Source organism: Salmo salar, chromosome ssa13, assembly GCF_905237065.1.
Source record: "Salmo salar chromosome ssa13, Ssal_v3.1, whole genome shotgun sequence".
NCBI lineage: Eukaryota > Metazoa > Chordata > Actinopteri > Salmoniformes > Salmonidae > Salmo > Salmo salar.
In genome coordinates, this window is record NC_059454.1 from 33,145,125 (window position 1) to 33,170,943 (window position 25,819).

General features: G+C 44.6%; 1 protein-coding gene across 5 annotated transcripts in view; it reads right to left on the reverse strand.

Annotated features, from left to right (window-relative positions):
* The window catches only part of LOC106566912 (ankyrin repeat and SAM domain-containing protein 1A), a 113,421-nt gene that overhangs the window by 44,422 nt on the left and 43,180 nt on the right, over positions 1–25,819 (reverse strand). For all 5 annotated transcript variants that reach the window (XM_045693153.1, XM_014135506.2, XM_045693154.1 and 2 more), the window contains exons 5-13: positions 18,262–18,558; positions 13,913–13,988; positions 13,659–13,760; positions 13,434–13,520; positions 13,100–13,269; positions 12,729–12,791; positions 11,829–11,958; positions 10,275–10,321; positions 7,004–7,121 (exon numbers count right to left, since the gene is read on the reverse strand). In XM_045693153.1, coding sequence (XP_045549109.1) covers positions 7,004–7,121; positions 10,275–10,321; positions 11,829–11,958; positions 12,729–12,791; positions 13,100–13,269; positions 13,434–13,520; positions 13,659–13,760; positions 13,913–13,988; positions 18,262–18,558 — 1,090 coding nt within the window. The remainder of the gene's footprint in view (positions 1–7,003; positions 7,122–10,274; positions 10,322–11,828; positions 11,959–12,728; positions 12,792–13,099; positions 13,270–13,433; positions 13,521–13,658; positions 13,761–13,912; positions 13,989–18,261; positions 18,559–25,819) is intronic.

Sequence of the window (25,819 nt, forward strand, 5' to 3'; positions counted from 1 at the left end):
CAGTTTAGCTTACAGGCCGATTGCAGTGAGGCAGAGTACCAACGCCCTGTGCCCATCTACGCTCAGCTGCCTACTACTCAATTAGGAAAGATATGTGTGGCAGTGTGGGTGTATAAACATATGGAGAGACCACAGCCAAACACCCACCCTGTCCTTGGAAGCTGGAGAGTGTGAACGCCCAATGAGCAAATCGCTATGGCTCCCTTCAACAACACTCCACTGTGCTGGGCGATATGGCCAAAACTCCATATAAATTGTGATAAATTGCCTGAATTGATGCAGTATCGATAAATAGAATGATATGTTTGTAAAATGAATGCGCACCACAGTTTATTTTATTATCCTTTAAACTACTACTACTAGTCTGATGATTGTAGCCATCAATAGTCTAATTAACAATCACCCATATTAGCAGACATTTCATTTCAAACTTCACATTTTTCTAGTATAGGCTACTTATCGTAATGAACAAGATCAGCAAAATGCCTGCGATAAGTGATCGGTACGGTCGGTGTCGATCATTTTTCGGTTTATCGTCCAAGCTCTAGGAAGCCTTTCCTTAAACCCCCAGGAGCCAGACTACTATCCTACCCAAGATTCAATGGTCTGACGGAGGCTGGAAACAATGAGCCAGTCAGTAACCCCTAATGAAAGACAAACGGATATTTAGACAGCTTTTATGGAGGGATGAGGTCACTGGTGACAGAACATGTGTGTGTGTTTAATTTGGCCTTGTGAGCTGAGAGTTTTAAAAGTGATGTCATGCTAAGTCTACAGTTACTGCTATGTTTGATGTCGCAGACAGTCTGTTGGCCCAAACTCCATTTATTTCCAGGCCCTGGGGAAATTACTTTTCGTTACTCAGATTGGAGAGCATATTTAGCACTGTATGTCATAATTCAATTTAGAACTAGAGGCAAAAACTATTGATATTCTAACTTCAATCTTAAAGAAAACAGATGATTCCATTGACATAATTTGTTAAGGGGAAACTTTTATGTATGCATGTGTATAATTACGTGACAGAGACCGAGAAGGTGAATACCTTATAATGGACATTGTTGATGTAAACTATCCATTGTGTGACATATGACAGATAAATTCACTAGTCTGTACGTTCTGGAGAACACCTGAATTCCAGTCATTCACAATTAGCCAAGTGCAAGCCCAGAGAGGCTACTCTCCACAGGTCCCCACAGCAGGCAGAAATCCATAAACAGGTACAGTACATTCAGAAAGTATTCAGACCCCTTGACTTTTTCCACATTTTGTTACGTTACAGCCTTATTGTAAAATGTATTAAATTACTATTTTTCCCCTCAATCTACACACAATACCCCATAATGACAAACCGAAAACAGGTTTTTAGAAATGTTTGCTAATTAAGAAAAAAGAAAACAGAAATAAATACCTTATTTACATAAGTATTCAGACCCTTTGCTATGAGACTCGAAATTGAGCTCAGGTGCATCCTGTTTCCATTGATCATCATTGAGCTGTTTCTACAATGATAGGAGTCCACTTGTGGTAAATTCAATTGATTGGATATGACTCGGAAAAGCACCCACCTGTCTATTTAAGGTCCCACAGTTAACAGTGTATGTCAGAGCAATAACCAAGCCATGAGGTCGAAGGAATTATCCGTAGTGCTCCGAGACAGGATTGTGTCGAGTGCATAGATCTGGGGAAGGGTACCAAAAAAGTTCTGCAGCATTAAAGGTCCCCAAGAACACAGTGGCATCAATCATTGTTAAATGGAAGAAGTTTGAAACCACCAAGACTCTTCTTAGAGCTGGCTGCCCGGCCAAACTGAGCAATCAAGGGAGAAGGGCCTTGGTCAGGGAGGTGACCAAGAACCCGATGGTCACTCTGATAGAGCTCCAGAGTTCCTCTGTGGAGATGGGAGAACCTTCCAGAAGGACAACCATCTCTACAGCACTCCACCAATCAGGCCTTTATGGTAGTGTGACCAGACTGAAACCACTCCTAAGTAAAAGGCACATGACAGCCCGCTTGGAGTTAGCCAAAAGGCACCTAATTTTATTTATTGAACCAGGTAGGCCAGTTGAGAACAAGTTCTCATTTACAACTGCGACCTGGCGAAGATAAAGCAAAGCAGTGCGACAAAAACAACAACACAGAGTTACACATGGGATAAACAAACGTACAGTCAATAACACAATTGAAAAATCTGTACAGTGTCTGAAAGTTAAGTAAGGAGGCAAGGCAATAAATAGGCCAATAGTTGCGAAGTAATTACAATTTAGCAATTTACACTGGAGTGATATATGTGCAGATGAGGATGTGCAAGTAGAAATACTGGTATGCAAAAGAGCAGAAAAACAAAAACAAATATGGGGATGAGGTAGGCAGTTGGTTGGATGGGCTATTTACAGATGGGCTGTGTACAGCTGCAGCGATCGGTAAGCTGCTCTGACAGCTGACACTTAAAGTTAGTGATTGAGATAAGTCTCCAACTTCAGTGATTTTTGCAATTCGTTCCAGTCATTGGCAGCAGAGAACTGGAAGGAAAGGCGGCCAAAGGAAGTATTGGCTTTGGGGATGACCAGTGAAATATACCTGCTGAAGCGCGTGCTACAGGTGGGTGTTGCTATGCTGACCAGTGAGCTGAGATAAGGCGGAGCTTTACCTAGCAAAGACTTGTAGATGACCTGGAGCCAATGGGTTTGGCGACAAATATGCAGCGAGGACCAGCCAACGAGAGCATACAAGTCGCAGTGGTGGGTAGTATATGGGGCTTTGGTGACAAAACGGATGGCACTGTGATAGACTGCATCCAATTTGCTGAGTAGAGTGTTGGAGGCTATTTTGTAAATGACATCGCCGAAGTCAAGGATCGGCAGGATAGTCAGTTTTACGAGGGTATGTTTGGCAGCATGAGTGAAGGAGGCGTTGTTGCGAAATAGGAAGCTGATTCTAGATTTAATTTTGGATTGGAGATGCTTAATGTGAGCCTGGAAGGAGAGTTTACAGTCTAGCCAGACACCTAGGTATTTATGGTTGTCCACATATTCTAAGTCAGAACCGCCCAGAGTAGTGATGCTAGTCGAGCGGGTGCCTGCAGTGATCGGTTGAAGAGCAAGCATTTCGTTTTACTAGCATTTAAGAGCAGTTGGAGGCCACGGAAGGAGTGTTGCATGGCATTGAAGCTCGCTTGGAGGTTTGTTAACACAGTGTCCAAAGAAGGGCCAGATGTATACAGAATGGTGTTGTCTGCATAGAGGTGGATCAAAGAATCACCCGCAGCAAGAGCGACATCATTGATATATACAGAGAAAAAAGTCGGCCTGATAATTGAACCCTGTGGCACCCCCATAGAGACTGCCAGAGGTCCGGACAACAGGCCCTCTGATTTGACACACTGAACTCTATCTGAGAAGGAGTTAGTGAATCAGGTGAGGCAGTCATTAGACAAACCAAGGCTGTTGAGTCTGTCGATAAGAATACGGTGATTGACAAAGTTGAAAGCCTTGGCCAGGTCGATGAAGATGGCTGCACAGTACTGTCTTTTATTGGTGGCGGTTATGATATCGTTTCAGACCTTGATCGTGGCTGAGGTGCACCCGTGACCACCTCAGAAACCAGATTGCATAGCGGAGAAAGTACGGTGGGATTCGAAATGGTCGGTGATCTGTTTGTTCACTTGGCTTTTGAAGACTTTAGAAAGGCAGGGCAGGATGGATATAGGTCTGTAACAGTTTGGGTCTAGAGTGTCACCCCCTTTGAAGAGGGGGATGACCGCAGCCGCTTTCCAATCTTTAGGAATCTCAGACGATACGAAAGAGGTTGAACAGACTAGTAATAGGGGTTGCAACAATGGCGGCAGATAATTTTAGGAAGAGGGGGCCCAGATTGTCTAGCCCAGCTGATTTGTAGGGATCCAGATTTTGCCGCTCTTTCAGAACATCAGCCATCTAGATTTGGGTGAAGGAGAAGTGGGGGGGGTGAGCTTGGGCCAGGTGCTGCGGGGGGTGCAGAGCTGTTGGCCAGGGTCGGGGTAGCCAGGTGGAAAGCATGGCCAGCCGTAGAAAAATGCTTATTGAAATTCTCAATTATCGTGGATTTATCAGTGGTGACAGTGTTTCCTAGCCTCAGTGCAGTGGGCAGCTGGGAGGAGGTACTCTTATTCTCCATGGACTTTAGTGTTCAAAAACCTTTTGGAATTAGTGCTGCAGGATGCAAATTTCTGTTTGAAAAAGCTGGCCTTTGCTTTCCTAACTGACTGTGTGTATTGGTTCCTGACTATTCGAAGCTAGTGCAGTACGCCACAGGGTGTTTTTGTGCTGGTCAAGGGCAGTCAGGTCTGGAGTGAACCAAGGGCTATATCTGTTCTTAGTTCAACATTTTTTGAAAGGGGCATGCTTATTTAAGATGGTGAGGAAAGCATTTTTAAAGAACAACCAGGCATCCTCTACTGACGGAATGAGGTCAATATTCTTCCAGGATACCCGGGCCAGGTCGATTAGAAAGGCCTGCTCGCTGAAGTGTTTTAGGGTGTGTTTGACGAGAGGTGGTTGTTTGACCGTGGACCCATGACGGACGCAGGCAATGAGGCAGTGATCGCTGAGATCCTGGTTGAAAACAGCAGAGGTGTATTTAGAGGGCAGGTTGGTCAGGATGATATTTATGAGGGTGCTCATGTTTACAGATTTTGGGTTGTACCTGGTAGGTTCCTTGATAATTTGTGAATGCCAAGCGTCAATCTGAATGCCAAGCGTCACGTCTGGAGAAAACCTTGCGCTATCCTTACGGTGAAGCATGGTTGTGGCAGCATCATGTTGTGTGGATGTTTTTATGCGGCAGTGACTGGGAGACTACTCAGGATCGAGGACCTCAGACTGGGGCGAAGGTTCACCTTCCAACAGGACAATGACCCTAAGCACATAGCCAAGACAACGCAGGAGTGGCTTTGGGACAAGTCTCTGAATATCCTTGAGTGTGCCAGCCAGAGCCTGGACGAACCCGATTGAACATCTCTGGAGAGACCTGGATATAGCTGTGCAGCGTCGCTCCCTATCCAACCTGAGAGCTTGAGAGGATCTGCAGAGAAGAATGGGTGAAACTCCCCAAATACAGATGTGCCAAGTTTGTAGCGTCATACCCAAGAAGAATCAAGGCTGTAATCGCTACCAAAGAAGCTTCAACAAAGTACTGAGTAAAGGGTCTGAATACTTAAGTAAATATGATATTTCAGTTTTTTATTTTTAATAAATGTGCAAACATTTCTAAAAACCTTTGTCATTATGAGGTATTGTGTGTATATTGAGGGGGGGGAAACTATTTAATCAATTTTAGAATAAGTCTAACAATAAAATGTGGAAAAGTAAAGTGGTCTGAATACTTTCCTAATGCACTGTATGTGGTTTTGACTAGCAAAATAGATACGCCCTAAGAACTTGGCATATCTATCTAGTGATGCTAGCCTCTCATGTATGGGTTGACTATGGCAGATAACCATCACTACGGGGTATATGAAATCTTACCAAGCATAATGCACTATGCATGCTAAGATGCCTGTGAAACAGGAGCATGTGGAATCTATTGGGCATCATCTGAGATTCCTTCCTGCTGAGGAAGGCAAAGTGTGTGTGACAGGTGCTCTGATCCCTCTCTGCTGCTGACATAGCATGTCTCCATCATACAAATCAAATCGTATTTGTCACATGCGCTGAATACAACATGATCTTACCATGAAATGCTTACTTACAAGCCCTTAACCAACGATGCATTTTTTTTCAAGAAAATATTATAATGTTTTAAAAATCAAAAATAAACAAGTTTAAAAAAGTAACAAAATAACAATAACAAGGCTATATACAGGGGGTACAGGTACCGAGTCAATGTGCAGGGGTACAGGTTAGTCGAGATAATGTAGGTAATATGTACATGTAAGTAGGGGTAAAGTGACAATGCATAGATAATAAACAGTGAGTAGCAGCAGCGTAAAAAAGGGGGTCAATGTAAATAGTCCGGGTAGACATTTGATTAACTGTTCAGCAGTCTTATATCTTGGGGGTATAAGCTGTTAAGGAGCCTTTTGGACCTAGACTTGGAGCTCCGGTACCGCTTGCCATGTGGTGGCAGAGAGAACAGTCCACACACACAATGTGGAGGGGGAGAGACGTGACGGGAGGGGGCTGAGAGAAGCAGGGAGCGTGAGCAGAGCCCTAATTCCCATCCCTGAGAGGCAGCTGCTTTCAGATGGAAATGGAGAGGGACTGGGCCCACTTCTGTTTCAATTAGAGTCCCCAAACAGCACACATCTCTTTCACAGAAACAGCATGCTTAGTAGCTATGTGTCGGTATGTGTCTGTGTTGTGTGTATGATTATTGCCTGCTTGGACATGCATGAGTCTTCTATGGTGTGAGAGAACAGGAGAACGCAGCAAGATAAACAAAGAACTAGAGGGAAGAGAATGAGAGAAATTGTCCCATCATCTCATGCTGCTTTACTAGTACTGTATTAAAGTAAGTAGGCTGGGGGTTCTTAGATAGGAATACGGTAAAATATGATCATGCATTCTGTCCCACGTGACAGACCAAACTAGTTTTCTGCAGCTGACTTACCATTGAATGTCAATCAACCTGTTCTAAACAAGCATAATCCAGACCCAGAGCTGCTGAGCCTCTGGAATTTCCAGGCAGCACTAATCCAACCCGACCAATCTCACGCTGCAGTCAGATGCTAATACATTTCTCACATTACAGTTAGAGCGACATGCATAGGTTATGTTTGGCAAAGTCAGGCTTGTTCCTCAAGCAACTTGCCTCTCTCCTTTGGCTCCTCAGTCAGAGAGCACAGATTTGCTCATGACCCGGGAGCTCTAACTGTTGTATAGCAGTGAGTAATTAATTCTGTAAGATTCGGTTTTGGGGCACTGTAGCTCAAGGCCTCACAGGGTCAATGTGGAGCTTAGAAAAAAACCTCCCACGCCAGGTCCCTGGCGTCCAGCAGGTAGAGCATGTGGAGAGTGTAACTCACCACCAGTGAGGCGGAGGCCCGTCCGTCCCGGCCCAACCACAGGAGGTCCGGGGGGCTTCAGGGTGTCGCCCGTCGGGCCTGAAGGTCGGAGGTCACTAGGGGCAGTGGGCTTCCGCTGCTGGAGGAAACCAGTGGAGAGATGAGCACAGTGACAGCTGTCAATTACAACTAAAACCCCCACCACACTCACCGCTGCCAGCACAGTGAGTGAAGTGTGGCATTTACATTCAATAGCATCTATGCATCGTGATTATGCAGAATACTGACGTCCGACGGAAGGACCAAGGATGGTAAACACATGATCCTGCCAGCGTCTGTCTGTGCTAAGGATCTTAGACTTGAATGTTTGATTCAACGTTCATACGGTATCTGTTGATAATATTGGCCTCAGTCAGCTGAAAGTACAAGGACAGGGACTGTTGCTGTTATTGTATCGGGAGACTTCCTGATGTTTAGAGAATACTGGAGCTTTGAGATGTGGATATCATGGCCAGCTTAGAGAAAGCAATTGTATCTGTAGAGCATGTACGGAAAAAATTTATGTGAAAATGAATGGCTGTAGTATAGCCGTTAACATTGATGATGATTATGAGTACATGATACATGGAATGTTAAGGCATAAATGTACGAAAGCGTGTATTATTACTTTAAATGTACAGTCCTGTGAAAAAGTAAGTACACCCCCTGGAAAGTTGAATTTTTCTGTAAATATTTGGACATGTAATCTTCACTTCAACACTATTGACAGAAAGGTAACCTAATTAAACAAAATAAACTGAAATACTATACTTTGCAAAAATGTATTCATCAAAAATCGACAGAAATGCAATTCCATAGTGAGGAAAAAATGAGTACACCACTAGCTTCAATAGCTTGTGTTGCCCCCTTTGCCTGAAATAACTTCATGTAGCCATTTCTTGAAACTGTCTATCAGTCTTATAGTATACCGACTGGGAGGAATTTTTTCCCACTCTTCCTTACAGTACTGCTTCAACTGTCATGATTTCTTGCTTTCACGGCCCGCTTCAAGTCCCCCCACAGCATTGACAGGATTGAGATCTTGCCTTTGACTCGGCCATTCCATAACCCTCCATTTCATATTTTTGAGCCATTCTGTTGTAGCTTTGCTTATGTGTTTTGGATCATTGTCATGTTGCAAGATCCATGTACGGTTCAGGTTTTTAACAGATGGCCTCACATTCTCCTCAAGAATTTTCTGGTACAATATGGAATTCATGGTTGACTAAATGATGGTAAGTTGGCCAGGCCATCAGGAAGCAAAGCAGCTCCAAAACATAAAGCCACCGCCTCCATGCTTTACGGTCGGTATGAGGTTTTTCTGTTCAAAGGCAGTGTTTGTCTTCAACAAAGATGGCGTCTGGCATTGCGGCCAAACGACTCCACCTTGACTCATCTGTCCAGAGCACATTGTTCCAGTAGTTTGGTCTTTACCCAGGTGTTGTCTGGCAAACATCAGTCTTGTCTTGATATTCTTTTTTGAGAGTAGAGGCTTCTACCTTCCTGACCTCCCATGTAGGCCAAGTTTGTGCAGACTCTTTCTGACAGTTGACTCATGCACTTCGATATTGATTGTGGCAAGAGAGGCCTGTAGATCCCTTGATGTTACCCTGGGGCTCAGACACTTCTATGAGCATCTTTCGGTCAGCTCTTGGGGTGAATTTGGTGGGACGACCTGTCCTAGGTAGATTGCCAGTGGTCTGGAATTTTCTCCATTTGTAGATGATCCGTCGGACAGTGGAACGATGTACTTCAAATCGCTTGGAAATGGATTTGTAATCCCTCCCAGACTCACGGGCATCAATAATCTTTCTTCTGAGGGCCTCTGAGGTCTTTTGATCTTTGCATGATGTCTTACCACACACCCATAAGGTTAAGACCAAAACAGACCAAGTTTCTAATCTTTATGGAAGGCTGGACCCCCCCAAGGTACTATAATGATTTCCTAATAATTTGCACCTGTTTTGGTGCACCTTATCCTAATCTTTGCCATTTTAGGTGATGGTAAAGGTAGGTGTGTACTATTTTGTTCTGCATAAGGAAATTGCATTTTTGTTTTTCAAAGTAAATGTTTTTGTGTGTGCTTTGTTAAATTGGGTTTCCTTTATCAATGAATGTGGTTAGAATTTAGCTCAAACATCCATGTGTCCAAAAACGAGGGGGAAAAAAAGACCACTTCCCAAAGGGTGTACTTACTTGTTCACATGACTGTATGTGGTTCTGTCTTTGAGCTGTTCTATTAATGTACTGTATTATGTCATGTTTTGTCTGGACTACAGGAATAGCTGCTTTAGCACTAGCTAATGGGGATCCTAATAAAACACTAACAGCAGCAAATCAGACTATTACCACAGCTCTAATTCACCCCACACCAGTGATTGCTTCCATTGCCGCCGCCAGCGACAGTTGCCGTGCATCATCATACCTAATATGGATGATAGCCTCAGATGGCTGGCTGTTGATTAGAACACAAAAGGACGCCAGCCAGCCACTGAGACTTGTTTTTTATAATTAGGCAGCAAACGGACAGTCGCTCCAAACGGGAATAAAACAGATGTGATTAGAGTTTATAGGAGGAGAGGGCAACGCAAATAAAACCTTGTGGCAGCTAACTGGATAATAAAAATGAAAAGGCAGTATAAATAGATATGATAGGATAATAAATAGAAAGGACAGCTTCATAGGGACCCCGAGTTACATCTCAGGAAAGGAGAAATGAAAAGAGATGGAGAGCGGAGAGGAGCGAGGGTGAGGCTGTAAATCTCCAGGAGTCTTGGTTGCCAGGGTCGGCTACAGAGTCACTAAACAGAGAGATTGACAGAGGACCTCGGTCAGGGAGCCATATTGCCTGATGAAGTACATGTATGTGGAGAGATTTACACCTCCCATGGAGCAGCACCATACAGGGAAAATAAATGTTTAGAGAAACATGTCAAAGCATGTGGAGGAGCCAAGGGACCTTTTCTGTAGCCGTTTGTCAATGTCGTGCTCTGGGTCAATGTCGTGCTCTGGGTCAATGTCGTGCTCTGGGTCAATGTCGTGCTCTGTGCCACTGAGAGGAAAGTAGTGTGTGACTGAGGGAAACATATGTAGCTAGCTGGCTGTAAATAACTTGTTGATCGTCAGTGTTCCATACTCTGAGCACAGGCAAGCTTGCTGTTGGAATCTCCCTCTCTACAGTGACTCAGATGACAGATTGCATGGGAAATAGATGGAAGGATGAGAGAAGGAGGAGAGGCACAGCAGGTCATACCTGAGGTAGAAGACTGTTGGAAGACTGTTGGGAGGTAGCGTTCTCATCTGGGGAGACAGGACAGACAGCAGTTAGTTAGGTCATGAGTAAGGCAGTCAATTAATATCATATCATTTCATTTCTATTTAATTCATTTCAAGATTTCGGGGGTGATGAAAGTGAATATTGTACTTCCCTTTCCTAAAGATCATGTTTTATGCATATGGAAGTATGGGTAGTGTTGGTGACCATGGTCAGACGAACCTCAGACAGTCATTTTAAAACCGAGAGAATAGCTGCCGATGAAGCAGCTATCAATAACAAACTTTACTCCAACCAACCCATTTAACATCTTTTTTTGTTGTTGTATTTTTTCCTCCTTTTTCCTCCCCAATTTCGATCTTGTCTCATCGCTGCAACTCCCCAACGGGCTCGGGAGGCCAAGGTCGAGTCACGTGTGTCACGAAACATGACCCAACAAACTGCGCTTCTTAACACCTGTCCGCTTAACTTGGAAGCCAGCCGCACTAATGTGTCGGAGTAAACACTGTTCACCTGACAACCGGGGTCAGCCTGCAGGCGCCTGGCCCGCCACAAGGAGTTGCTAGAGCGCGATGAGCCAAGTAAATCCCCCCGGCCAAACCCTCCCCTAACCTGGACGACGCTGGGCTAATTGTTCGCCGCCCTATGGGACTCCCGATCACGGCCGGTTGTGATACAGCCCGGGATCAAACCCGGGTCTGTAGTGACGCCTCTAGCACTGCGAGAAAGTGCCTTAGACTGCTGCACCACTCGGGAAGCCCCCTATTTAACGTCTTAACAACATTACGGAGGACTGCAAGTTAAGGATTGGATGTCATCCTTCTCCAACAGTCTTTCATCCACATAAAAGGGAACGCGATTACATCAGCAATTAGACCCGCCACATTTATTCCTATGACAATGTTAAATGACATCCTATTCATTTATTATGAATATGACACAACAGAAACCATGGGGGACTGTTAAAACATCTATATCAACAGATTAGCTGTTAATTAAATCCCCTTTAATCCAATGAAATGCGGTGTCATTCAAAAGTTAAGGAATGAGTCACCCGATACAGCATGGACCATCCTGACGACTACTAGCTAGCACGCAGCATTTCACTACTCCATGTATATATGCTGTAAACTATGTACGTGATTTGACTTGATTTTGAGTAGAATATCATATGTAAGCAGCATATTCCAGGCTCTGTTCTACTGGTGATGAGGTTAAACCATGGCTGTGTTAGGGGACAGGGTTACTACCAGACAGAGCAAAAGAGGAGGGCTTTGGAAACTGACCCCTGCTCCTTTTCAGCCCTGGTGTAATCCTGTTAAGAATGAGGGGTCACACTTTTCAACGCACCAGGGAGGGTGTGAGTGGTTGGGGTGCGGGAGAGGGGAAAGGTTAGCAAGTGTTTCTTATTCTCCAGGCTGAGGGAGCAATGTTTACTCCCACATAAATTGCCATTGGTCAGGAAACATGAAGGGAATTGGAATATCCAAACCGTTTTCTACACTCCCTGTCCCACGGTCAGTGTGTTGTTACCTGTACATTTCTGTGATGGGGGGTCCTGTGCGGACTGGGGGACTTCGGTCTGGGTGGAGAGCAGCAGTTCATACTTGTGATCCTCCATCTCCTCCCCTCTCTCATCGATGCTGCTGTTAGTGTACAGGGCCTGTAGGGAGAGGGAAGGCAGGTCAACAACACAGCATCATTAGTATAAGGCTAATCAATACTTTTCTCAGGCTGTGATGCTGGTGACTCCTACAGTGATGTAAAAATCCCTCCACAGCGCCCTCTAACGGTTGTTGTGAGACTCTTGGCAACAGTTGTCAGCTCATGGATAGCACACTAAAGAAGCAGGAATTATGGGATATGGGGCTGCTCAAAATAATTCATCACTTTTAGAAATCCAAAATGACCCCAAAACCACAGAGGGTGGAGTGCATATATGGTTATTGTACGGCTGGGTAAACACTACCCTAGCTTTTAAGAGGACACCATTAAATAAAGGGTGTGACTAAGGGCACTAGGGTATTTAAAACTAACACCATCATATAATCCCAACACTGGCAGTACTTTCCATGATACCATGTTTACCCCCTTGTCAGCAACTGAATAGACCGAGTCTGCTCCCTCTCTCCCATAAGCAGTACAGTTCCTTTCCGCTTCACCCCATCGCTCCCCCTCTTCTCTTCCTTCCTCTAACCAACGCCACACTCAGATTAATATTCATGAAGGGTTTGTGTGATTTGAGCAGACATGGAGAGAATCGTCAGGAAGGGGTGGCGTCCGCAGCACCACTGACATTCTAAGCGGGTGACTAACATTTGCTAACGCCACATGCCAACAGTGACATTCAGGATAAAGCCTATTAAAACTCTGGCCAATAGAAATGGCAACATAGTCCTTCAAAGAGGAGCTCTTATGACCATAGATACTGACCTCCGAGTTAAGCTCCTCTTCCTGGTCTGGGGCATGTTGGGATTGGTGAGCAAGCCGGTCTTTCTGTAATTGGCAAACAGAGAATGAAATCAGTGATTGTGCTCAGACATTAGACTGACACATTATCTTGAACTACAAGGTTGGCTGAAAAGATGAGAACTGGTGCCTTGAATTCAAACATAGATTTTGTCTTTAAGAAATATGCTGTCAAAATTCTGACAGGAAGATTTGTAAATCCAGTCCACTCAACTCAACAACAATTACATGCAGAGAACCATTGCCCTCTAGTGTAGGAAAAGTATTTAGATCCCCATCTACTCAAAATCTGTCACGTTGTGTGTTTCTGTAGTGTAAGGCAGTTCCAGACCAACCTTTCCGGCTTCACTGTCAGGTCGTCCAGAGTCCCTGTCGGAGGACTTGCCACTGGCCAGGCTGTCCAGAGAGTGACAGGAAGTGGCCTCGAACAGCGCCTCATACGGGCTCTCCTCCTCAGGCCCCGGGGCCAGCCCCGAGATCAGCTCACTCACCACCCCCAGCTCACCTACAACACACATACGCATCTTAATATATTGACGGACAATACAAAAACAGGTAGACATGCACAGCTTCACACCAGCACACGGCCTTGGCTGGTGGTTACGTGTTAAACACCATATCCTGTCACTGCTCACTCAACTCAAGGTTTTCTGTATTGCTATGACTTACCTTTTTTCCGAAGGCTAGGGCTCTCATTAGGTGGAGGGACAGGGGGAGGAGGCAAGTGTAAAACAGGGGGATTTCCTGACATATGGCCTGCAAAGAGATACGGAAGAAAAGGTCATTCAAATAACATCATTAGTGAGACAAAAACAGACTTTTTGAAATCAGTTTGTGGTCAAGGTAACCTTTCTTTAAGTCCCATAGGGAACCAATGATCTCTGTACTTCTTACCCAGGATTAGAGCGGCTATCTGTCGGCTCTTCTGAGAGGGCATTTCTCTGACAGTGTCCAGCGCTGTCAGGCCCTTGCTGTCCACCATGTTCACATTAACCCCTGGAGAAGGACAAACGGAGACATGACGAGAGACAGAGGACAGAGCAGGGGATTAGGAGAGGAGTGACAAATGAGCAGAGGGTTAGGCCATATATCTGCATTATTCGGCAGTTATAGAAACGTGTTGTGTTTTCGAGGCATCAGTGTCTGACCTGCACTCAGAAGTTTCTGCACCACGTCAGTCTTCCCAAAGAGAGCTGCTTCATGGAGGGCGCTGCCCTTCTCCGTCTGCAGAGACCCAACAAACACACCACAATAAAACCAGAATCGAAACAGTGCAAGGTTGAGCAATAACAAAACACGTAAAGATATCAAAGTAGATTCCACGCCAGTAACATACAGCACAGCAGAGGTCAGATCTCTAACCCTAACCCTCCCTGCTGAGAGGAACAGGCGAAGACCTGTCTATCGCACCGCACCACTTTGACTTCGATTCCACTCCTCTTATCTTGGTCAGCTAGGACATACAGCTTAAAGCTAAGCCTGCAGGATACTTCTTGAACACACAGGACAGGTTTGACCTGCGTGAAATAGAAGTTTGGCGAGTTTACTTAGACCCCACCGAATGCCACCCCAGCGTGTTTTGCTACGGACAATTATTTGGTTGAGAAATCAAAGCAGATCATTTTCCAGCTCGCAGCACCATGCTAATGGAAACCGGCAGGAAGCAGAGCCTGAAGGACTCTTGACATTGGACCAGACCTGCTATATAGCAGAGAGAAGGGGAGTGGAGGTAGGATACGACAGATGGATGGCACAGTTTGGTATAAGAAAGAGGAGAGGGCCAAAAGCCATCATTTCTTTAGCCTAAATAAAGAGTTCAATAGGGTTGTATCAAGACCCTTTGACTTTTTCCACATTTTGATAGTTTCTGCATTGTTCTAAAATGCATTTAATAAATAAAAATCCTCATCACAATACCCCAAAATGACAAAGTGAAAACAGGTTTTAACAATTTTTGTTAATGTATAAAAATAAAAATAAACTTAAATACCTTATTTAAATAAGTATTCAGACCCTTTACTATGAGACTTGAAATGGAGAGCAGGTGCATCCTGCTTCCATTGATTATCCTTGAGATGTTTATACAACTTTACTGGAGTCCACCTGTGGTAAATTCAATTGATTGGACATTATTTGGAAAGGCACACACCTGTTTATATACGGTCCCACAGTTGACAGTGTATGTCAGAGCAAAAACCATGCCATGAGGTCGAAGGAATTATCCATAAACTCCGAGACAGGATTGTGTCTAGGCACAGATCAGGGGAAGGGTGCCAAAACATTTCTGCAGCATTGAAGGTCCCCAAGAACACAGTGGCCTCCATCATTCTTAAATGGAATAAGTTTGGAACCACCAAGACTCTTCCTAAAGCTGGCTGCCCGGCAAAACTGAGAAATAGGGGGAGAAGGGCCTTGGTCAGGGAGGTTCCAAGACCCGATGGTCACTCTGACAGAGCTCCAGAGTACCTCTGTGGAGATGGGAGAACCTTCCAGAAGGACAACCATCTCTGCAGCACTCCACCAATAAGGCGTTTATGGTAGAGTGGCCAGACGGAAGCCTCCTCAGAAAAAGGCACATGACAGCTGGGTTGGAGTTTGCCAAAAGGCACCTAAAGACTCTCAGACAATGAGAAACAAGATTCTCTGGTCTGATGAAACCAAGATGGAACTCTTTGGCCTGAATGCCAAGCGCCACGTCTGGAGGAAACCTGGCACCATCCCTATGGTGAAACATGGTGGTGGCAGCATCATGCTGTGGGGATGTTTTCAGCGGCAGGGACTGGGAGACTAGTCAGGATCGAGGAAAAGATGAACGTAGCAAAGTACAGAGAGATCCTTGATGAAAACCTGGTCCAGAGCGCTCAGGACCTCAGACTGGGGCCAACGTTCACCTTCCAAAAGGACAACGACCCTAAGCACCAGGTTTGTGGATTAATGGATTACATGTCATCCGTTACATGTAAGGGATTACTAAAAACTGCTAACTGTAATCTGTTATGTTACCAGCAAAAACATTGTAATCAGATTACAGATACTTTTGAAAATGTTATTATTTGGAGGATTACTTTTAAATTCAGAAAGGATGTTTGTAAAAACAAAATCTTTGACACTTCTCTGTTTTCTCAGTGACATTCAAATCAGCATTGAAAAAAGGAGCAAGTTTAAGTTTGTTCCACCCAAACGAGTCTGACCACATTCGGAGACCACTATGATGACAGACCAAATGTGTTTGATGGATCGCGGGAAAAAAGCAGGAATAGGCTTTTGTAGGCTAACCGTCCAAGCTATGTCATTCAATGGTGCGACTGCTGTCGGCATCCAAAGATTATCCAATTTAAATTAACACTTGGAGGTAAGGATGACAGCAGTGGTTTAGTCTACGGCGATACGGATATGACTTATTATTGATATCTACAAAGCGCATTGATGTGAATCACACTGCTGCTCTCTCATTTAGCTATTTGTGCCTTATGGATTGTGGTGGTTGTGGATGGCTGTTCACAAATCTAAATGTGTATTTGAACCCAATAATGTTTGAATTAAACTATTTTAAGCTGCCTATCAATCATTGTTTTTGAAACCAGTGGACAGCTAGTGAACAATGCGCTCTTGTAACAGCTGCACAGTGCAGATCCCAGCCTATCCAATAGAAGTGGGGCTTTTATTGCTCAATTTAATTCATGCTAATACATTTTTTGAATTCATTGGCTTAATGGACATATTCAAACTCGCACGCTTTTGATAGATTTAAAGGGGCAATCTGTAGTTGCTACATCCATTTTTGGATACATATATCCATTGATTCTTAACTTATAAACTTATAAATGCCTCATGAGCTTAGTTCAACTGTCATACTCCATGAGAACCCAAAATATAAGCTGGTTTTCCTCCAATGTTTGCAAACATTATAAATGTAAACAAACACTGTATAGCCTCATAACATGTTAAAACAATAATGTTGATATCATGGATGGTCAGTCCTTGCATCCATAGCTCTGTCTATTAATCTGAGAGTGGTTACATTTCTCCAGGCTCATCCCTCAGCGTTTTACCATAACAGAGGCAGGCTGTTTTGTTATTGTTTCACCTGTGGATTTGCCCTTTAAACAGCTGCATATTATCAAGACATCACCAACAAAAAGTTAAACAATTGGCCTATAGCAAATGCAGCATGTGGCATTCATTTTTCACATGTAAATAGTACTTTTCAGTAGTGCTCAAAGCATGAGCGCAGCATTTATTTTTCAACTCTAATCAATGAGCCCAATCAGTCCTGCATGACAACAAAATCATAAACAACAGTGTAGAGCTGGCTAATAAGTCCTTTGTTTTGGGGTTATGCTCAGGTAAAACAATTTGGATAATCTATACTTCCAAGTCCTATTCTTGATGATCAAGGGATATAACATTTATTGTAGACTGAAATTCTGAGAGACTTTGGTTTTTAATGCAATTATATAATTTATATAATTTATATAATTATAATTTAATCGTATTATTATATGTAGTAGAAAGCGATGAGTTAGAAGAAGCCTACATAACCAACCCATAAAGTAAAATGTAACATCCATATGGCCAGCTATGTAAACTTTAACATTGATTTATCCTGCAATAGATGTCGTTCAATTGGTAACATACATTGTTGTCTTCTTTGAATGCCTCTTAAGGGAAAAGTAATCTAAAAGCAATGGAATGTGATCAGATAACATTACCGAGTTTGGGTAATCCAAAAGTTACGTTACTGATTATAATTTGGGACAGGTAACTAGTAACTGTAACAGGTTACATTTAGAAAGTAACCTACCCAACCCTGCTAAGCACACAGCCAAGACAATGCAGTAGTGGCTTCGGGACAAGTCTCAAAGTCCTCGAGTGGCCCAGCCAGAGCCCGGACTTGAACCCAATCAAACATCTCTGGAGAGACCTGAAAATAGCTGCGCAGCGACGCTTCCCATCCAACCTGACAGAGCTTGAGAAGATCTGCAGAAACTTACCAAATACAGGTGTGCCAAGCATCATACCCAAGAAGACTCAAGGCTGTAATCGCTGCCAAAGGTGCTTCAACAAAGTACTGAGTAAAGGGTCTGAGTAATTGTGTAAATGTGATTTCAGTTTTTAATTTGTAATATATTTGCAAACTTTTCTAAAAACCTATTTTCGCTTTGTCATTATGGGGTATTGTGTGTAGATTGATGATTTAATTCATTTTAGAATAAGGCTGTAACGTAACTAAATGTGGAAAAAGTCAAGGGGTCTGAATACTTTCCGAATGCACTGTATGTAGGCTTAAATGCTTGAAACAGCAGATGAAGCCACCCTGAATCCAACATAAGATTGTGTCAATCACAACATACCACATTGTGTTTATACAAAATATTATTATGGACACATTCTGCCTCTATACATCCACACAACTCTACACTCGCACACCAACACACTGAAATGAATCATTGAGCACGCAGGAGACAACAGACCCAGTGTTCTCCTCAGTCCTCACCTCGTAGTTGATGTCCATGCCGGCTCCCAGCAGCACCTCCACCACGGCCAGGTGTCCGTTGCGTGAGGCCAGGTGCAGCGGCGTGTGTTTCTTGGTGTTGCAGCAGAGCAGGTTGGGGTGGGCGGTAAGCAGCAGCTTGACCACCTCCAGACGGCCGTAGAGTGCGGCCAGGTCCAGTGGCGTCTCAAACTTGTTGTTCCTCATGGTGGGGTCGGTCAGCTCCTCCAGCAGCAGACGCACCACCTGGGTGTGGCCGTACTGGGCGGCACAGTGGAGGGGGGTCTCATTGTCGTTGTTCTGTTGGGGGGAGCGACCAGGAATTGAAGGCAAGGGGTGAGCATCAACATAGGGGTGGTTGAGATAGAAGTAGGTGTGGTGGGTATTGGGAGTACAGAAGGAAGGGGGCATTAAGCGAGTCATGGTCAGATCAGGGTTGGGCAACTGGTGGCCCACATTTTTTTGAAGGCCCGCGGATAAATTTCCAATAAGGTTGCCCCCATTTAGGAACTCAGTCGGGGTCTCAACTTACTGTTGAGGGTTAGAATAGTAGAATACACAAGGTGAAATTTGGAAAATTGGTTGTGCATCAGCAGTTTTTCCAGGAGCACCAACCAGGATGACAAAGCTAAAGGGGAGCGCTGGCTGGCTGAGAGCAGGGGTTGCTGGGAGAATGCTGGGGAGAGGGGGCTGAAGTCGTGATTGGTAACTGTCCCTGTTGAGTAGAGCTGGCTAACAGATGCTTCTTATATGGCATGGCCTGCTATAAATGTGACGAAAGGACAGTCTGTTGACATTTAGTAAAGGCCACCAGACTCAGGAAAGACACTTCTGTGATGACAATATGTCATGTGTCGCTTGGTTGTTTAAGTAACTGCTTCATGCAGACAGAGATGGGGGTGACCACCAGCGTGAGAGAGAGGTGAGTGTTGTGGTGACAGACACAAAGCGTGGTGAGTGTGATCCATGCAGCGCTTCACATGCAGAGGCAGCAAGCATACGTTACCAGGGTGACCCAGCGAGCTACAGTGCTAGAGGGATAAGACTCATGTCAATACAGTCAGTGTCCCTGAGAGCAGAACAGCGGATGGATGGTCAAATGTCACATTTCTGACTACACAGGAAGGCAGACGGAGTGGACAGAGCAAAGATCTTTAAATATAGATCATCTCCAAGTGCAGAGAGAAAGGATCAAACCAATATGTTCACTATGACAACATTACAACAGGCTTTTCCACTCAAAAAGCAACCACACTCCAAGATAAAGCCGATGCCGAGTGAGTTGCAGCGTATGCCGTAGCCAAACGTAATCTCTATATCAAATCGAAAATATTAGAGAGAATTTCATAACACCGCAAGATAGGATAAGACCCATTTATGAATTTTGTAACAACATGTTAACATCATTACAAATGTCATCAAGCCTATGTCAGCAGCATATTCAGTAGAGTGGACTTGTTTTCAAATCTCCACTTTTATTTTCAAGTCCTACCACCTGCAGCCAGAAGGGGGCGTACAATACATTGAGCCTGATAGATCAGCTGAATAATGGTCTTAATATCCAATGCATTTCCAACTCAATGATAGACCTGGCCTCCACAATCACCCGACCTCAACTCAATTGAGATGGTTTGGGATGAGTTGGACCGCAGAGTGAAGGAAAAGCAGCCATCAAGTGCTCAGCATAATGTGGGAACTCCTTCAAGACTGTTGGAAAAGCATTCCAGGTGACTGCCCCATGAAGCTGGTTGAGAGAATGCCAAGAGTGTGCAAAGCTGTCATCAAGGCAAACGGTGGCTACCTTGAAGAATCTAAAATATATTTGGATTTATTTAACACTTTTTTGGTTACTACATCGATTCCATATGTGTTATTTCATAGCTTTAATGTCTTCACTACTATTCTATAATGTAGAAAATAGTAAAAATAAAGAAAACCCCTTTAATGAGAAGGTGTGTACAAACTTTTGAGTGGTACTGTATATAAAACATTTTAAAATCAAGCTTGGTTCTTAGAACCGGGGTTACATCAGCGACCGCGAGACGCGGATGTAATAAAACAGAGTGGTTTGTGTTTTCTTCCTACAAATGTGTCTCTATCCTTTGAACCGTTTAAGCTACAAAAGCTCAGGAACACGTCTTCTGTTTCCCTCTAAAATGCCCACAAGCCGCGCAGGACTCATTAGAACAGAGTAGACAAGACCAGGCACTAAATCTGAATGGGGAAAAATAACAATCAATGATGTTTTTCGCTAAACCAAAGATTATAGATTATTAACTTCCCAATACTTTTCTGATGAATTTCAGTCATTTCAAACCACACTTCCTTCAGATTGAAATACTGTCAAAAGTACTCAAGATTTTTAAGACTGTAATAGCCCCAATTAAAAAAGTAAACATTGGCCGTTGATTTATTTTTGACATTGCTAACTTTTTTTTTTATAATATCAAAATGGGGTCGCGGGCCAAAACAGTTTGGGAACCCCTGGTTTACAGGCAGTATGCTGTCGACGACAGGTCTGAGAGCGAACACACAGGTTTTGCATACAGGTTTAATGATAAACATAATGCAAGTCTAAAGGTAATGAATGAATTACTGATGCCGTTGTAAGAGAAACCCCCAGACCCCCCCAGCCTAGCTTCTCTGTGCCAGAGTGTCAGTCATGCCACAGCGGGGTAGCCGACAGCTGGCAGGAGAATACCCACACGGTGTGCCAGGTTGGATCACATCCTATGGGAGGAGGTGCCAGCTGGGCCTCTATTCTGCCAGCTATGGAGTCACCGATGCAGGGCCATGAGACAGGGATTGGAGGAGGTTACAGGGCACCCAGGACAGGTGTTGGCCCCTCCTCTCTGACTTGACACAAAGCAGAGGCTCCAGATGCGTGTGCGTGAGTGCGTGAGTGAGTGAGTGAGTGAGTGAGTGAGTGAGTGAGTGAGTGAGTGAGTGAGTGGTGAGTGAGTGAGTGCCTCCCTGACAGAGACCGGTCACAGCTTGAGCTGAGAGAGAGGAGGAGAAAGTAAAAAAAAATATGATCAGAGCAGAGGGAAAACAAAACGCCACCTGCTTTTCTGGAGAGATGCGGAGAGCCCTGGAGAGATGCGGAGAGCCCTGGAGAGAGAAAGACAGACTAAGAGTGGCTGAGTCTGGCCTTGTGTGAACTGCACTAAACAAACAAAGACCACAGCGCAGAAGAAAACACTTGAAAATAAAAAGCCTCTGTTTGTGGAAATAAACCACAAGCCTCCGCGACTTGAATTCTGCTGCGGTTTTGACGGTTTGGGATTTGTTTCTTCCAGCTTCCCCTATGTGTTTTTGCTCTAAATTAAGGATCTCTTGTTCTTGGTTTCTCTCGGTCTCCCTCTCTTTCTGCTGCAGGGACATGGCACGACCACGCACAAAGGAGCATGCCGTCTCGCATCTGTGACACACGTCAACTGTTTTGTCATCCAAAGCTTTTTAAAGAGATTTACTCCCTACTGTTAGATGCGGGCTACTTCAGAGGAACATGTTTTATAGCCTTGGGTATACTTGTAAAAGCTGGATAAATCGACCATAACAATATCCAAATAGAAACCAGCTTCAACCTCCACACTGTATGTGTGCTGGCTAACCACTGATAATGGCCTATTGAATTCTACCTGCAAAAACCAAGACTTTCTTAAGACTTACAGCAGGAGGGGAGACAGATTTGTCATGGCATGAACACATGATCAGTGTCTAGCTGTAAGACACAAAGAATCCCGCTCCTCTCCATCCTAGTGGTGTGGCCAGTGCTGTTCGTTCCATGGCTTTGAGTCTGACAACATCTGATCGTATTAGCCATGGCTGGCCTCTCTGCCGGAGCAGAGCAGAGTGAGCAGCATGAATCAGACCTACCCTGAGCCGCCTCCTTCCCTCCACACTAGCCTACTGCACACAGAGGTTCACGTGAGACGGCAAACCAACAGACGTTCTCATGCTAACATAAAGGAGAAAGCCACACACACACACACACACACACACACACACACACACACACACACACACACACACACACACACACACACACACACACACACACACACACACACCCTGGTCATCCAAAGGGCAGAGTTGACTGATGGGCAGCTACAATCAAGACAAGGATAAGTACATTATGTAAGTCAAGTGTGTGTGTTAGTGTGTAAGTATTCCTGGAGAGAACATTCAATATGAACCCAGTACGAACACACAGTCATAGATTCCACAAAAGTACAGTACATAACAAATGTGTCTTTGTCCTAGTGTAGACTCAGATTGAAGTGCTTTTTCTGTGCCCTTTGAAATGCTCAACAGAACACTAACCAGGAACATGTGGAGATCAGTCCTAATCTCTGCCCTGTTGTGATGCCAGTCATACTCACTCACACTAGAAGTAACGTGTGTAGGGCTACTGGCTGAGACGCGGAGCGACTCGTGACCTCTGGTTAGTGACGTGCTCACGCAGCGCGAAGGCTAGGCGGGGTTACGTCACCCTCTCCCCCAAGGGGGCGGGGGATGGAGGGGCAAGGTGCTGTTGCGGCCACAGGGTTGCCCACATCGCTGCACACGACTACTCGCAGTACACACATAGAATTGTAAATCTCTGTTTCTCATTCAGCGCACACATATGAAGAGAAAGAGACACACACACACACACACACACATCAAGAGAAAGAGACACACACACACACACATCAAGAGAAAGAGACACACACACACACACACCAAGAGAAAGAGACACACACACACACCAAGAGAAAGAGACACACACTCAAGAGAAAGAGACACACACACACACCAAGAGAAAGAGACACACACGCACATCAAGAGAAAGAGACACACACACACGCACATCAAGAGAAAGAGACACACACACACGCACATCAAGAGAAAGAGACACACACACACACACACACACATCAAGAGAAAGAGACACACACACATCAAGAGAAAGAGACACACAGGTACGAGGCAAGATAATCTCAAATGAAGATAGTCGAGATACATCTCTGCTTTCTCCGGCACCTCTCTCTCTCTCTCTCCTCCCCCACTGGTCTCAAGGAAGGAGGACACCAGGAAGAGTAGCCGCTGCTTTTGCAACAGCTAATGAGGATCCTAACAAAATACCGAATACCAAGCAACAGCTGATTCTAGAGCACAAAACCAAACATATACTACATGTGTTAATGCTTCCGAGAGAATGAACAGAAAAGCAACCTGCCTATCACATGGACAGATACCCTCCTCAGCATCTAATATCCGTATGGCAGTGGAGAAAGGAATGATGAGGGAGAGAGGAGCGAGAAAAGGGGCCGGATGTGATGTGTGGCAATAGACAGATGTACACAAGGGCTGAGCTGAAGCCAGTGTGAACGCTAGCAGCGTGTCCGCGGCAAGCAAGACCGCCCCTCCTCAGACAAGCTGGCCACTCCGATAAGGCAGCCGTCTTCAAAAAAATACATCACATTGACATTCAATATTAGGTCTCATACCTGGTGTGAAACAGCCTGACTGAACTTGCTGAAATTTCACCCGGGTCTGTTTTTAGGTTCTCTGGTATTATTTTCAGGACACTGTAGGTCTACTGCAAGCAGTGTGTATATTAGTGTGCCTTTAAGTCGGTGCCACTGCCATCTCATTCTCTATAGAGTGTAAAGCCGGGAAGCTGGCTGCGTGACGGTGACTGTGTCTGTGTTCATATTTACAGCAGTAAGCCAACCATCTGAAGGTACATTCTGTTAGACAGGTGACCTATATTGGAGACCGAGGACTGTAAGACATGCAGCATTGAAATACTTCATCATGAGCAGCACGTACCTTGCAAATACCACCACTATCAGACAGAAGGCTTTTTCTATAGAAAACATTGTTTTTAAAATAGGAGCCAGAGAACAACAGTAAGCAAGGAATGATCACTAAGTGTTATATTTTAGTCCCCAGATCAATATTAACAGACAAATCTAGGTTATCTAGGTCAGTCTGGGTGAGAGGGGCTCCCTGGAGGCACAATCAAGCTTCCACGGATGTGGAAAGGAGTCAATGGAATGCAGACCATTCCATTGACCATATTGGCACACATTCAACAAATCTGGATATTCGTAAAAGGGCCACAACGTGGTTAGTTCAGCCAAATATATCCAAATTGGACTTTTTTCGCTGCAAAACATTTAGAAGCTGTCCCTTTTCAGGTTTAAAAGAAGTGATTGCTAAATGCTAACTCCTGTTCGTATGAGTTGGTTAGCATAGCTAGCATTCAGAAATCGGTGGTGGTAGTCAAAGTGGTTTTTAACTGTAATGCAGCTGATTGGTGACGATGACAAGAACAAGTATTGGGGCAATGAGGAGTTTCGGGATCTTTCCCCCACGCGTTTTCACGGCAATTCCATTGTTTTGGTCGAGTTTGTTTGACCTCTTTACCGCATCTTTGATGAATCGCTTTTCCTTATTGGGGCACTATTGGAATATCATCAAAGTCGCAAGCCAATTGGAGACGTTAACACTGTGAGAGTGTTGCTGTATCAAAGCTGAATAAACATTAGAGCTGGGCAGCACGGGGCCATGAGGACAGAGAGAGGGGGCTGTTGGAGCGGTGTTCAGGCTGAGCTACGGCGCGTCCCTGAGGGGGAGAGCCTGCACTTAAAGGCCCCTCCTCCATAAATCCATGCCCATGCCCACCACTGCCCCTAGCAACTCTAGCTAGCTAACTTCAGGTCCGTGTTCCACTGGGTCAGTCACCGCTGCTGCACGACCAATCAGCCGTGACGCGGTTACCATGACAACGGCCCGCCTCTCCCTTGCTCTCTTCCATAGTGGTACAGACTCGCATGCAGAAAAACAGAGAGAGGGAGCTGGACACACACACTCAGCAGAGAGCACACTCTGCCTGACATTGATGTAAAGAGACAGGTACACAGAGAAGCTCCCTCTCCTTGGAAGACGTTCTATGGTTCTAACAACACTACTGAGATGGTAGGAACTGGAAAGCTCCGTGGGGCAACCCAGAGAGAGATCCCCAGTCACATGATGCCATCACAATAACCACCACTGTGACCACTGCCAGAGCATCCATTCAGCCAGCATCCATCCATGTTTCTGATTTACAGTGTATTCATTACAGCTTATCCATTATTTAGGTCTGCTGTGGCCAGGTATTGGACCCGATACTACTGTATTCCAAAACCAACAGAGAAGCTAACCTCCACAGATGGCAACTGGGTCAGTCTGTCAACTAATCCACATCTAAAAATGTTTGCATTAAGAAGAGCATTAATTATACATGTTTGATGGTCCCAACATCATGATGCAGTTTTTGGTAAAACATATTCTGCATGTCGCTTTAAGGCACCCAAAACTAAGACGCTAAAGTTAGCGCTGAGGAAATGTGACCCAATTTCAAAGAGTTTCATTTCAAGATGCTTTCCACAAAACACAAGCTTTGAACTCTCAACACTCCAGTGATGGTGTTAGCCTCAGTTTGGTGTGAATGTGACATTGCCTCTGTCATTAGGCTAGATGGAATGTTCATGGTGCTTCTACACATACAGCAGGACATAAATGA